This window comes from Peromyscus maniculatus, chromosome 19, assembly GCF_049852395.1.
Source record: "Peromyscus maniculatus bairdii isolate BWxNUB_F1_BW_parent chromosome 19, HU_Pman_BW_mat_3.1, whole genome shotgun sequence".
Lineage (NCBI taxonomy): Eukaryota > Metazoa > Chordata > Mammalia > Rodentia > Cricetidae > Peromyscus > Peromyscus maniculatus.
Genome location: NC_134870.1, coordinates 13,123,695 through 13,138,325, shown reverse-complemented (window position 1 = coordinate 13,138,325; position 14,631 = coordinate 13,123,695). Strand labels below are relative to the sequence as shown.

General features: G+C 36.0%; 1 protein-coding gene across 14 annotated transcripts in view; it reads left to right on the top strand.

The window, feature by feature from the left end:
• Nol4 (nucleolar protein 4) overlaps nt 1-14,631 on the top strand; it is a 332,403-nt gene that overhangs the window by 104,987 nt on the left and 212,785 nt on the right. For all 14 annotated transcript variants that reach the window (XM_006970216.3, XM_006970215.4, XM_042263793.2 and 11 more), the window contains 2 exons: nt 10,689-10,800; nt 11,735-11,847. In XM_006970216.3, the coding sequence (XP_006970278.1) occupies nt 10,689-10,800; nt 11,735-11,847 (225 nt within the window). The remainder of the gene's footprint in view (nt 1-10,688; nt 10,801-11,734; nt 11,848-14,631) is intronic.

Below are 14,631 nucleotides of genomic sequence, written 5' to 3'. Positions count from 1 at the left end.
CTGATTAATTTAAAAAAAAAAAACAGGTGCAGATAAGAAATGTAAATGGCCAATACCTAGATGAAATCCTGTTCCTTTAGAAAAGAAAATGACTTAGTTCCTTTAACTCACTGCATTAATATCAGAAGTCCTGTTTTTCAATGTTAGAATAATATGGCAGTACTGATAAGCCGTAACTTTGGCTGCCAGTTCTTCTGGAACATGATTGCCAGTTAACTTCTTTCAGGTAGAATTCTGAGTGTTACTAGGTATTCTGATGCTTTTCTCATGAAACTTTGTAAACTGAGACCAGGCTAGAGTTGTCTCCTCCTGTTGAGAATACTGAACCCAAATGAGTTAGAGCATTTTATATATATACAGAACCTCATCCAGCAGACATTGTAAACATGTTAGAATACTTACCCTGCACTCTAAGGTTACTGTTCTGACATTGTGTTCTGCATCGTCTTAAGTGAGAGTTACCAGAGGTGCATATAATTTAGAGTGACCCAAGAGACACACCCGAAACCACATTGTCAAACCTTGCCTTGCATTTGCCTGCAAGACACACATCCCTCTGAAGCATAGATTTCTCATTTTTCAGAAGAATTGTCATAGGGGAATAGAGATCTGTTCATACGACTATTGTGAGGGTTAAATGGGAAATGGAACTCTACATTGATGGATTAGTAAGAATTTCCTCTGTAACATGTCTGAACCAGGTCATAGTATCATATAATCTGTGTGAATCTTAATCATGAGAATGATTAATACTTTACATTCATGGACCTGAGAACTGTGTGCTTATGTACAAGATGAATAGTCTTCCTGCTGAAAGGAGACATGTAATTCATTTGATGTTAGATAAAGATGGTTGGTATTGAGAATGAAATCATGGGACAAATAATCTCAATTCAAATTCTCTGGTATAAGTGTTTCTCTCAGTTTTCAGTATTTTGTGTCTTGAGTTAATGAAATAAAGATGAGTTATACAACCATGAGACACAAAGTTGTTTACTTGTTGTTAAATGATTCTAATTAGTTTAACCTTTACATTTACATGTTCAGATCCGAGTTGGACCAACAATTTATTATTTAAATAAAAATTTCTCATATTTAAAAAGTGTATGTAAAGGGCCATGTCTTAGTAGGCAAAGCGATTGCCCATAACCAGGAATACATGAGCCTCGGTCCCAGCATCTATGCCAAATGCTGCATGTGGGGATACATGCTTATAATCCCATCACTGGAATGGGGGTCAGTGGGAGCCCTGAGACTCTCTGGGTCGTCAAATGGATAAGCTAAAGGTTCAGTTACAGACCAGTCTCAAACAATAAGTTGGACAATGATTGAGGAAAACTCCTAATGTGGACCTCTGGCTTCCCTATGACCAATCACATTAACATAGTTTTATTTCAAAAACATTTTGGTACTATTTGCTGCTGAATTTACAGGATCAGTTTTGCAAGTTGGTTTCCTTACAGCTGGTTTCTTTATTTCAATTCTTTTTGGTACCCGATTTCCCCCCTTTCATTTTACTGTGTTGGATGGGAGGTCAACAGCATTTGGAGTCTGATTTTAAATACCAGTTCTCTTTTCTTCCCAACTACAGGACATTGATTGGCAAGGCAGAGTGCCCTTTTTCTTTCAGTTACAATCTTTGCAGTGGACTTCTCAAAAATATGTTTTTAATGGTTAGCTTGTTTTGTTTTTGTTAAACATCAAGAGGGAAAAGCAGAAGTGACCCCTTTACAGCTTGATCATTGATCTGATCTTGCAGGTGGATCAGTTTGTCATTATTTTTCCTAAGTAGTTCTGTGGACACAACGTGACACAGTTATAGTCATCTTGAGTCATACCTGCTGTGGTTGTCGGGACTGAGCAGTCCTGGCCAATTGCCCTTACACAGTTTTCCACAAATACTAAACATAGACATATCCATTTGAGTGGAGCTTTACCAGACTCCAGTGCTAAAAATGCACCTGACTGTGCTCTGTTACGTTCAGATACACCGAAGGTATGTGCTGGCTTGGATAATGTCACTTCTGTCTTGATGAGTACATTCAGTTTTATATTCTACCCAAATTGTGGGAACTCATTAACATTGCCACCCAAGAGCATGCTTTTGTCCTGAATCTGGCTCCCTCTTTCTTTTTTTCTCATAGTCTCTTGGAGTCAGTTCCTATGGGCTTTTTATATTTTTATTTTTCAGTTCATTAAAAAAAAATGTTGTCATCCAATTTGGGGGCTAGAGAGATAGCTCAGCAGCGAAGAGTATTTGTTACAGTTATGAGTAATGGAGAGTGGGTCCCCGCACCTGCTCAACGAGCTGTGAGTCCTGCACATGCTTGTAAACCTAGCTCCAAGGGCCACAAAGAAAAGAGGCATTTGAGATGGTGGCTGGCTTCCCACACAGTTTAGAATGCATGAGCCCTGGCTTTAGGGAATGACTTTGCCTCAAAGGAATAGGAGGACACGGATAGAGATGACACTTGGTACCTGAACCAGAAACACAGATGTGGCCATTTTAGAGAAAGAAATCAAGCAGATAGACATTTATGAATATAACATGTAATATTATATTAATATCATAACATTTGAACTATATATACATATGTAATTATGTGATTAGTTATAGTATTGATAGGATGCTAGATCCAATATTTGAATGAATATATATTTTTCAATTTTAGTTTTTTTTTCTTTGTAGGTTTTATTTTCTCCAGTGCTAGGGATGGACCCCTGGACCTCACCTTTGTGACATAATGGCTTTACTATCAACATGGACACCCAGCCTCTAATATTTTGGTTTTGTTTGATATTTATAGGTTTTTTTCTGTTTAAAATTGTGTGGTGTGTGTGTGTGTGTACATGTGAATGCATGTGTTGCATGTATGTGTGTGTAGGTGCATGTGTACCTGTATGTAGATGCCAGAGATGGACACTTTCTTCTTCCTCATCATTGTGTATCTCACTTTTTGAGACATGGTCTCTTACTGAACCTCCAGCTCACCAGTTCTTCCAGGCTGCCTATGCAGCGGACTCCAGGGTTCTTTACCATAGGGGCCCTTACCATGTGCTTCATATTCCAAGGAGCTTCTTAACAATATTTTAATATTACTGTTCATCACACTAAAGAATGATATCCACAGGATCAAGTGAGAGTATTTTGTCTCCAGACTCTGTTAAATTTAATTTCTCAAATGTAGGTAATTTAAGAGCTTTAAAATTTATTTATAAAGATATATTTGTGAACCTAAGTTAAGAATGTTGCCTCAGAGTTTGTGGGTTTTGTTTGTTTTTTAGTTAACATACAAAGCAGTAGGTTTCATTGTGGTGTTTTCATATATACTTTGTGTTGGTTGATCCTCCACATTCACAGTCCCTTCTTCCATCTATTCTCCCTACCCTAAACTCGTCCAACCCTGGTAATGTCTTTTGTACTTCCTGGTTACAAGTACTCTATTACTGCTCCCCCACTTCCTCAAACTTTTTCTTCATGGTCATGGTACCCTTTCTAGTTTCTTGGTTTGTACTAATGCATCTAAATATATGTGATGATCCATATGTGATGATCAAAGCTAGGATTTGCAAATATATATTCAATATTCATCTTTCTGAATATTTGTTACCTCACTCAAAGCAGTAATTTTCAGATTTATTCATTTTATGAAAATTCCATATTTTTCTTTATGGCTGAATAAAAATCCATCACATGTATGTTTCAGCATTTTAGTGTCCATCTATCTGTTGATGAGTCCTTGGTGTTCATGCCCAAGAGTGGTACAGTTATGTCATATGGTAGTTCTAAGAACTTCCACACTGATGTCCATAATGGGTCCCTCTTTTCCCACATCATCTCAAAATAACCTGTTGTTATTTTTTTTTTTGATCATAACCATTCTGACTAGAGTAAGTATTAACTTGCATTTCCCCAGTTAAGGGCATAAAACACTTTAAACAATGTATGGTAATCATCTATGTTTATTATTTTGAGAACTGTCTGTTTAATTCATTAACTCATTAGTTAATGAGCAGTTTTAGACTTTTTTATGTTTAAGTTTTGTACTTATTTATTTATTTCTGGTCTTAACACCCTGTCTGAAGTGTAGTTGGATTTTTTTTTTCATTTTATAGGTTGTCTGTGTGTTTAGTCTATTGATAGTTTCTTTGGCTGTGAACCTTTGTCATTTAATGTAACCCCATTAGTCACTTCTTGACATGATTTCCTCTGCTATTACAGTCTTATTTTCAGAGAGTCATTACATAAGCCTTTATTTGGAAGTATTTCCCTATGGTGGTTTCAGCATTCCACATTTTAAATTAATGTATCAAAAATTGATACATTTTGAACTGATCATTATTCAAAGTGAGATATGTGGACATATTTTTATACTTCTGAAAGTGAAATCTGGGTTTGCCAGTCTTTTTTGTTCAGTCTTTTTATCTTTTATCCAGTGTGTGTTCTTGACATTTTAGTCAAAATATAGATTTGTGGGTTTTATATTCAGTTCTGTTGTTCTACACATCTATTTTAATGTTGCTACTATGATGTCTATGTCATCATGATGCTGTAGTGTAGTTTGAGATTTTCTTCAATACATCCTGGATTTTTTTGGCTAGAATTGCTTTCCCTATCTATGTTTTTTTGCGTTACCATTTGAACTTGATTTTTTCCTAGTTTTGTGAGCAATATCATTAGAATTTAATAAGAATGTCATTCAATCTACAAGTTACTTTAGTAAAATGGTTGTTTTCATAATATTAATTCTCCCAACCCAAGATCATGTAAAGTCTTTCCAACATTTTTGTCTAATGCCTTAATAAAAAACATTAAAACTTGTTATTTTTTCAGATTTATTTTTGTATAAATAAATAGCAAAATATTATATATATTTAGAGTCAGTAATACGGTATCTTAGTATAATAATATATTGTGAAATGATTGCTATAATCAAGAATCCTCAAATGGTGTAAGGCAAAAGTGAAAGACAACCTCCCTCCAGTCTCTTTGATGAGAGCAGTAATAAAGATCCTTCAGGTCTCTCTCAGGAGAGCTCCATCTGTGACCTATTCACCTCCCAATACCACAGCACTAAGGATTGAAACATATAAACTTGCAAATAATGCAATATTCAGTTCACAGTAGAGTATTTTTAAAAACTGTTTTTTTTGTTATTTGTTATTTGAGTTCTTCATGTATTTTCAGCATTAACACTTTTATATATACATAATTTGCAAATATTTTCTCTCATCTCATAGGCTAATTATTCATTATACTCATGTTTTCCTTTTCTTTGAAAAAATTATATTGCAATCTCATTTTTTTGTGATTTTGTTTTTGTTTTTGAGATCATATCTAGAAATCCATCACTCATTGTCAAGATTTTTATCTATATTTCCTTTCAGTATTTCAAATTTTTCAGGTCATTCAAGTCTTCCATTCATGTTGAGTTGATGTTTTAACACAGGAGTGGTCTAACTTTTTCTTTTGTGTCTGATTTTCTATTTACTACTTATTGAAATGATTATCCTTTCTTCATGTACATTCTTGGCATATTTGTTGAAGACAAATTTATCACAATCCATAGATTTATGTTCAGGATATCTTGCTCCATTAATCTATCTGTATATTTGTATCACTATCAGACTGTTTCGATTGTTGTAGCCTTTGAGGATATTTTGAATTCAAGTAGTTTATGCCTTGTTATTCACTTCTAGCTCAATTGCATTAACATGTCAACAGCCTCTTGTGGTTCCACACAAATTTAAGTTTTTTGTGATTATATGAATACCATTGGGATTTTATAGGAATTACATTAAAACTGTAGATCATTTTGAATGGTAAGGAAACTTTAACAATATTAATTCTTTCAGTCATGAACATAGGGTATTTTACCTTTTACTGGTATTTTCAGTTTTCTTCATCAATTGTTGCTTACTTAAGCTGTGTATGATAGCTGATGCCTATATTCTTAGCATTAGGGGGTCAGAAGCAGGACTTTCATGAGTTTGAAGAAAATCTGGGCTAAATTGTGAGTTTCAGTCAAGCTTGAGCTATGGAGTAGGATACTATTTCATAAATAAAAACATTTATAGTTTTTAATGCATGGAACTTTAAAACACTCTATTAAATATATCATTTATTTTATTTTTGACACTATTTAAATGGGATTTATGAATTGGAGGATAGTTTTTATATGTAGAAATACAACTTTTTAAAATTCCATCTTTTATCTTGCATCTTTCTTGAATTTGTTAACTAACAGCTCTTGGTAGAGTCTACAGTTGTCTGTACATGTAAAAATCATGCCATCCATAAACAGAGATAATTTTGATTTTTCGTTTCAAATTTGTAGTCCTTCCTGTGGCCTCTTGGTTGTGCTCATTTTTTTTATAATCCAAATGATTGTTTTGAGTATTCTCTTAGGGCTAGTTTGCTGTACATGAATTTATATAGTCTTTTTAAAGCATGGACATTTTCTCCTTCAACAATGGTTCATAGTTTTGCAGTTTTTCTATATTATTCAGCTATAAGGCTGTTTGTTTGGAACCTTCCCTTTGTAATCATAACGCAGGTGTTTGTCACTAACACTTCTCTTAGAGCCCTTTGTCTAGTGTACCAACCGTTTGGTTTGTTTGTCCATTTCAGTTGTTTCAAGGTTTTTTCCGTTTCAAATTTATTTACCCATTCTTAGAAATTTCCATTCATGTGTGACTTTTCCAACTTTTCTCCTATTGGTAATTTCTTTTTCTCTTTAAAAGATATTTCGTTTCATTTTTCTTTGTGTATATATGCTTTTGTGTATACATGTGCTTTTAGAGGCCAGGAGAAGGCATGGGTTCCCTTGTAACTGCAGTGGCAGGCTGTTGTTAGCTGTCTGGTAGGAGTGCTGGGACATGGACTCCAGTATTCTGCAAGAGCAGCAAGCACATTTAACCACTGAGTGATCTCTCCAGCCCCTCCTCTTGATAGTGTCGAATTTTCCATCAGCATTCAGAAAACAATAAAGTTTTGTGGGGTCTGAGTCTTGTTTCCTGGCCACAGATGTTTCTTCCTGCAAGCGGTTGCGTGTGCGTAGGAAGGACGCACATTCTGTTGCCGCGGTGGTTCAATGGCCTGCTTGTGTCTGTTCTTGGACCTAAAGTGTCACTCCAGTCTGCTGCTGCTTCGCTTTGTTTGTGTTTGAAAGGAAAGTACTGGGGCCTCCATTGTTACTTCCTAGTCAACACTCCACTTGTGCAAGTTTTGCATTCATAGACTGAACAACAACAAATGTAAAAAGGGTTTTAAACAACCCGTGCTTGAGTTAAACACGTGGAGACATCTTTCTTATCATTATTCCACGGAACAGCTCTGTATGACAATGATTGCAAAGCTTTTATCTTTATTTTATTTTTTTTTTTTTAAACATCCCAATTACAGTTTTTCCTCCTTTCTTGCCTCCCAGACCCTCCCTCTCACCTCCCCTTTCCTTACCCCATCTACTTCTCCTCCATTTCTTTTCAGGAAAGGGTGTGCTATGTTTTGAGACAGGGTCTTACTATGTAGCCTTGGCTGGCCTGGAACTCACTATGTAGACCAGGATGGCCTTGAACTTTTAGAGATTTACCTACATCTCCCAAAGACATGCACCATCCACTCCCAATTTGCCTAACAATTAAACTGTGTAAAACAGTACAAGTGATTTATAGGTGATTTAAAGCATCTGGGAAGATATGTGCACATAATATGCAAATACTATGCCATTTCACATGGGTGATCTGAGCTGCTATAGATTTGATACCTATGAGAGTCTTAGACCCATGCCTCCATCAAATCAATGGATGGTTGTATTGCTGTCTGCCATGTTCTTTAGTTATATTAGTACTTGCTTTATATGTTTTGGTACTGTGTTGAGTGTGCATATACTTACAGTTATTATATCCTTTTGATAATTACTCCCTTTATAATGTTATGTTGATTTTTTATTATTTGTGTCCCATAAAGATATAGCCACCCATCTCTTTCTGGTTGTTAGTTGCATATTTTTAGACATACTCATTTTCAGCCTATATATGTTTTATACTTAAAAGTAATCTTCCATGGATAGATGACTTATATGTGGATTTTTACCATTCAGTCCTCTATGTTTTTTTGATTGGAAAACTTAATCCGTTTGCATTTAGAGTAATTCTTTATGAGTAAGGATTGACTGTGGATTTGTTCATTTCTTTCATACTGTTATGTAGTACAAAGTAGCTTCCTCATAAGCCATCTTCTTTTATGATGATAATTTTTGAAATCATGTCTTAGTTTTTGTAAACTGTCTGTTTGCTATGGACTTTTTCTGTTACTATGTAGCTTACATAGCACTTCTCATAGTTATACTATTTTAAGCTGATTACAGTTCAATGTAGATGACATTAAAAATTGTCTGCTGGGGTGTGAGGGTAGGACAGCTGTTGGTGTCCAGTTCTAAACTAAGGTCAAATGATCACTTCTTTCTTCTTTCAGCCATGCGTAGGATCTCCTTCACTAAGCTTCTGTGCATGGGTATAAGGAATAGTTGTAACATGTAACATGGTATCATGAAGTTGCTGTTCTTACCTTCCTCATTGAGTTTTCTTCCTATTTCTATGCCCCATCCACATGGTACTCTCTTACACTGGTATGATAGTCTTGAATAGTGGCCTCTTGTTTCAACTAATATAATTTTCCATAATAAGATGATTCTGGACATTCTTCTTTCTCTTCCTTGGTGCTATCACTGTTGGCAATCCTGAAAGTCTTATTTCAGAAGAGATCAGAAAGGGAGTAGAGATGATGGGTGTTTAAGAAATAGGGAATAGATGTGAAAACCTTCCATGGGTCTTCATTTCCTATGCCTGAGCAGCTGCTGTGGTCTGCGTGCTCTTCACTGGGGAGGACCACCTCTCCTGCTCCCAGCTTTCCTCTGTTGCCTGTAGTTATTGGTGTAGGGTTTAGGTTCTCCATCTTGTTTGCCGTGCTCAGTGGTGTCATCCTTGTTCGGCTCATGTTTGTGCGGTCATGTTGCTGAGACTTAATGAATATGACTTCTAATGCTACCGGGAGACACGATCTCACAGCAAAGGACCTGATTCTCTGACTGTTGTAGTCTTTCCCCCTCCTCTTCCTCAATGTTCTCTTAGGAGTGTTTTGTAGATATCTTTACTGGGACTGGACTCCGCAACTCTGCATTTTGATGGGTTGTGGGTTTTTGTAATGGATCCCGTGTGTTGAAAAGAGAAGTTTCCCTGATGAAGAGTGAAGATTACATTTATCTGGGGGTAGAAGGGCAAATGTTCAGGCTGTTGTCAGGAATTACACTGGTGTAGTAAATTAGTGGTTGTATATTCCCCTCCAATAACCATGATTTCACTAGCACTGAGTAGTTAGGCTTCCAGTACCAGGCGTCATCTCCCTCTTGTTGAGCAGGTTTTAAATCTCATTAGCGAGCTGCTGTATGCTTTTTTGGAGGAGTCAGTGGGGACTCCTGAGTAAGGCAAACTGACAGCAATGTGAAGCTCAGAAGGCATGAGCTTTGTGATGTTGGATTTCAGCATGTGCTGCTTCTTCCATGCTGTGCTCCTCCTGTGGCATAGGGAAGCAAAAATGACCTCCTCATGAGCAAGGGAATTGGCACACACGTTCTCTCAATGATACATTGGCTACACATTTCCTTCTCCTTTAGGGTAACTTGAAATACATCAGTATTTGTAACTGTCATGCATACACCTAAGGAATTATCCCACACGTTTGCATCTAATGTATAACTCAGTTGTTCCTTCTACTGACATTGTCATCTCTTTTGTGACAATCGTAGAACACTAGGAGAAATCTAAACGCCTGCATCAGACTTCCTTGTAGGACTGTCTGAGTCAGTACTAGCTTTCATAGAGAGGGGCTTAACACCACCGAGTTTTAAGTTTAATGTCTGTACACCACAGAGTTATCTGCTTCAGTGAGAGAAACACCCTTATAAAAAGTTTAATATTAGGCAAATCATCACAACAGGAGTGTAGATTGCTACCCTAAATCAAGGTCATAGGTCTGAACATAAAGTTCTGCATAGAGTGTAGGAAATGCTGCTCTGGCAACACGAGCTATTCCAGACATAAATTATGAAAGTTGCATAAAATAAATGAGCGAGGTGGCCCAAGCTCATTCCCAAGTGTGTCATTTTTTTGTGGAGAGGATAATTGACTGCTGTAGTATATATGTGAATTTAACTATTCTCTTATAACACTTTAAAGCAATAATGGAGAAATGATCAGCATGCAGAATCCAAAGTCCATTGCCTCTCATTGAGGCTAAATTTTAAAATATATAGATGAAATGATCCAAAATTTGATCTTGCTATGAGTAAGTTTAAAGAGCAATATTCAATAATGCTGAAAATCCACAAGCATCTCCGTACATTGTCATTATTTTCCTAAAAGAAATGCAGAAACAAAAAGCACATATCTACCCAGATGCAGCCAATGCTTTGCCCTTCACACGGCATTACTGGCTGTTATTAAGAGTCACCTGATCAAGCTGGATAGATATTTCTTGAAATGATGCATGGTTTGCCGTGCATGCCTTCATTGTGCTTACTGCCATTCTGGAATAACGCGTCTTATTGGGAAAGACAGTGATTATTTCTGTGGAATCTTGCTCGGTCAGCTCCTGTGATAACACTGATATTTTGTGATAATTATTGCAGATTTCAGAGAGCTACGCCTTCCTACCAAGAGAAGCGGTGACTCGGTTTCTAATGAGCTGCTCCGAGTGTCAGAAAAGGATGCACTTGAACCCAGATGGAACCGATCACAAAGGTAGCCACAGTGCCCAGTACTGAGATTTGAAGGGATTTTTCTTCCTAATGTCAATTTGCACCTTACATTTTACAAAAGTGTGGAGGATTGAAACAGTTCAACAAGTCATATCATCTCATTTATTCAAGTTGGGAGCAGTGGATCCTGAATACCCACTTACAAAGTAATTTGGGTTCCACTCCCAAAGGCAGCTTCAACTGCACAAGTTTTTTTTTTTTTAATATGTTACTGTTTTAATTTCCATCATGGTATTATTTCATGGTATTTGAGATATACTCAGCAAGAAAGTTCAACACTATAAATAAGCTTTCCAGTCTGTAGAATCCTTATTTCCAGAAATCATAGATTACGTGGAATGCCTTCAATTAAATTTTTTATGTAAGCATAATTTGGCTTTTCCATTCATTGAAATTATACAGATAATTTTCCTAAGCATTAAGTTATCTCAATAATCACATTAATCTTACAGGTACATTTAAGATCCTTCTACTTTGTGGTGGAAGATAGCTTAGCTCCTAAAAGAAAGTAAAAATAAAAAGCTAATTTCTTTCAACTTCCAGTATAAATACATATATATAATTATATATTATATATAATTACACATATATACATATATATTTATATGTATAAAACAGCTGTTCACTGATTTTTTAAAGTGCTTAATCAGCATATTATTTTTATTTATTGTTACTCAGGATATTTAAAGTCACTCTACAGTAAGAAATAGTGGATTTGTTCAGTCTGTTAAATTGGGCCAACATAGTTCATAGTAATTTGCATGTTATAGTTTGTGCAATTCACCTACAGTGCTTTCATGTTTTTTTAATCATTAATGTGCTTAAGACTATGTTTTAATTAGACACCTGATTCACCCTGAAGGTGCAGCTGGAATACAGTGTCACATTCAACATGGATTTGAAATGTTCTGTTGCAGATAATGGAAAGCCTCCTACACTGGTGACCAGCATGATTGACTACAACATGCCAATCACCATGGCGTACATGAAGCACATGAAACTGCAGCTGCTAAACTCACAGCAAGATGAGGTAAACCAGAAACATCTGTGATTGCATCCCCACAATGGGAACGAAGCTCCAGACCCATGGCTATGGAGCTGAGCATGGTACCACTCGAAGGCTGTAATTTATATTGTTAATGAAAAGAAATGTCACCAGGACCTCACTGACATGCAAAGGGTACAGAGACTCCACAGCCTGGATACAGAGTCTCTGGATGAATCCATCTTCCTTAGTGCTATGTGAGAAAGATTCCTTTTTCTCACTAAATTGCCGCTGGGCGGTCTTGGCAAAGAGCTAGGAAGTCCTTGAGCATCTGTACCAGAGAGCAGCCAAGGACAGAGGACCTCTGCGACTGTCTTCTCTTAGAAGCTGAAAACCAACTTAAGATGATTTCTAGTGCAATAATTTCCCCGTCAGTCACATCCATATCTTTTTAAGTCATTTTCCCATGAATTATCTAATAATGTTTTGTTTACATGTCCGCATTTTTGATAGAAAATTTGTTATAATTTTTTAATAACAAATATTTTCATGTTTCAGATTATGGTGTTTTATTTTAATCTAGCAATGTACTATCTTATGTCAGACACCAAATGTATGATTATTGATATTCTCTAGAATTCTAGTTCTAATATTGATAAAAGAATTTGTGTGTGTATGTGTGTGTGAGAAAGAGAAAGAGAGAGAGAGAGAGATTGCATGTGTGTCTATGTGTATCTCTGTGTATGTTTGTATCTGTGTACGTGTTTGTATGTATATGAATTTGTGTGTGTATCTCTGTGATTTCAAGTTTGCATGTGTGTCTGTGTATATGTTTGTGTGTGTTTGTGTGTGTGTGTGTGTGTATCTATGTATCAGTGTGTGTGTGTCTGTGTGTAAGCTACTTGTATTCTTCATAAAGGCAATCAGCACACTGTATGAATTTAGTAAATTCTCATTAGCTAGTGGTCACCACTAACTAGTAGAAACATTCAGAGATTATCTCTGTTGGAAACAGACCTTCAACCTAGTAAATTCCCTCCTTGAACATTCCCTGAAACAGGAAATGTGGTTAAATATTTACTTTAAAATACTAGATTATTTGTAAAACATGATCAAAGCCTATTAAAATTACTTTTGGCTACTTTATTCATAAAATTTAAACCTATCTTTTTGTTTTCCCTCTATACTGACAAAGTTTTAATCTTGAAACTGTAACATTATTTTACCTCCATAGATTTGGGGTTCACTGTCTATAAATATCTGTGAAGTGGCCATATTGCATTAAATATTACCAGATGGCCAGCAATAAATGATTGAATTAACAGCAATAAAGTCATTATACTAAAGACCTCAAAGCCAGGTTTTTAAAATGTGTCTATTACTAAGAATGGAACAACTGACACCATGATCATTATAGAATTGAAAAATAAGGTCTCATAGAAAAGTTAGAGCTGTCAAATTACTTCTAGGAAGCTTATTTGGAGGTCAATAAGCTTACTTCTCTCCTCAAATTATGATCAGCTTTGTGCCAACCACACAGCCCACATATTCTGAGTCCTTCTGACTCTAAAGCATAATACATGTTTGAGCTAAAAAGCCAAGCCTTTAAAATTATAATTAGGGAAATTATCCTTATCATTACAGTTTGAAATTATTAAATTGTATGCATACTATTTAAAAATATACAAAGAAATTACTTGTTATTAGATTATTTACAAAATTTTAGAAAGCTGTAACTACTACAGATTTGGGAAGTTGAATAAGATAAGCCATACTGAACTGAAATTCAAACAAGGTAAATCTTGATCATAAGTTGTATTTAAATGTAATAAGAATGAATGCTTGAGCATCTGTACCAGAGAGATGAATTGAATTCACAATGAATTCACAAATATTTACTGAGATACTCTTAGAAATAAATCCTATATTTATGAAGCATGTCTTCCAGTGAGAGGAAAAGGCAATAAAGAAAATAATCAGTAAGATTAGGCAAGTAAAAAGATGTTTAAACTCTATTAAAAGAAGAAAGGAAGGTCAAAGGGAATCTATTTATAATGCAAATCAGTAATACAGAACTTACCTCCTGCATGGGAGGTCCTGGGTTCAGCAACAAGTACCCCAAAACTGAACAAATGATCAGAAGAATAAAGAGATGGATGACATCATTTGAGCAAAACTGAAAGAAATGAAGTGTGTTGTTAGTTTCTACTGCTGGGATAAAACACCATGACCAAGGCAACTTACAGGAGAAAGTTCTTTTTGGCTTGTAGTTCCGGAAGGTTAGAAACTATGACAGCTGAGTGAGTGAAGGAGGGGGCAGGAAGCTGAGGGCTCCTGTCATGAACTGCAAGCACCAAGCTGAGAATGCAATAGGAATGGCATGTAGCTTTGAAACCTAAAACTTTGCCCCCAGTTATATACTTCCACTAGCTAAGTCATACTTCCTAAACCTACCAGAACAGTGCCACCAACTGGGAACTCTGTATTCAAACAGCAGAGTCTAGGGAATACACTCTGATTCAAACCAACACAATCTGCTTTGTGGCCCCCTAGGCTCATGCCCATATCACAGTGTAAAATGTATCTAGTCTAACACCAAAAAGGCCCATAGTTTTTCAGTTACAAGACTGTTTAAAAGCCCAAAGTCTTTTCTGTGACTCAAGGCAATCTCTTAACTGTAAGCACCTGTAAAACAACAAAAAAAGCTAACTATGTCTTTCCAACATATAATGACACTGAATCTATATTAGCAGAAGTGATGGAATACTGGACCAAAGTAAGACTGGAACTTAGTAGGGAAAATACTAAATCCTGTAGTTCCATGTCCAA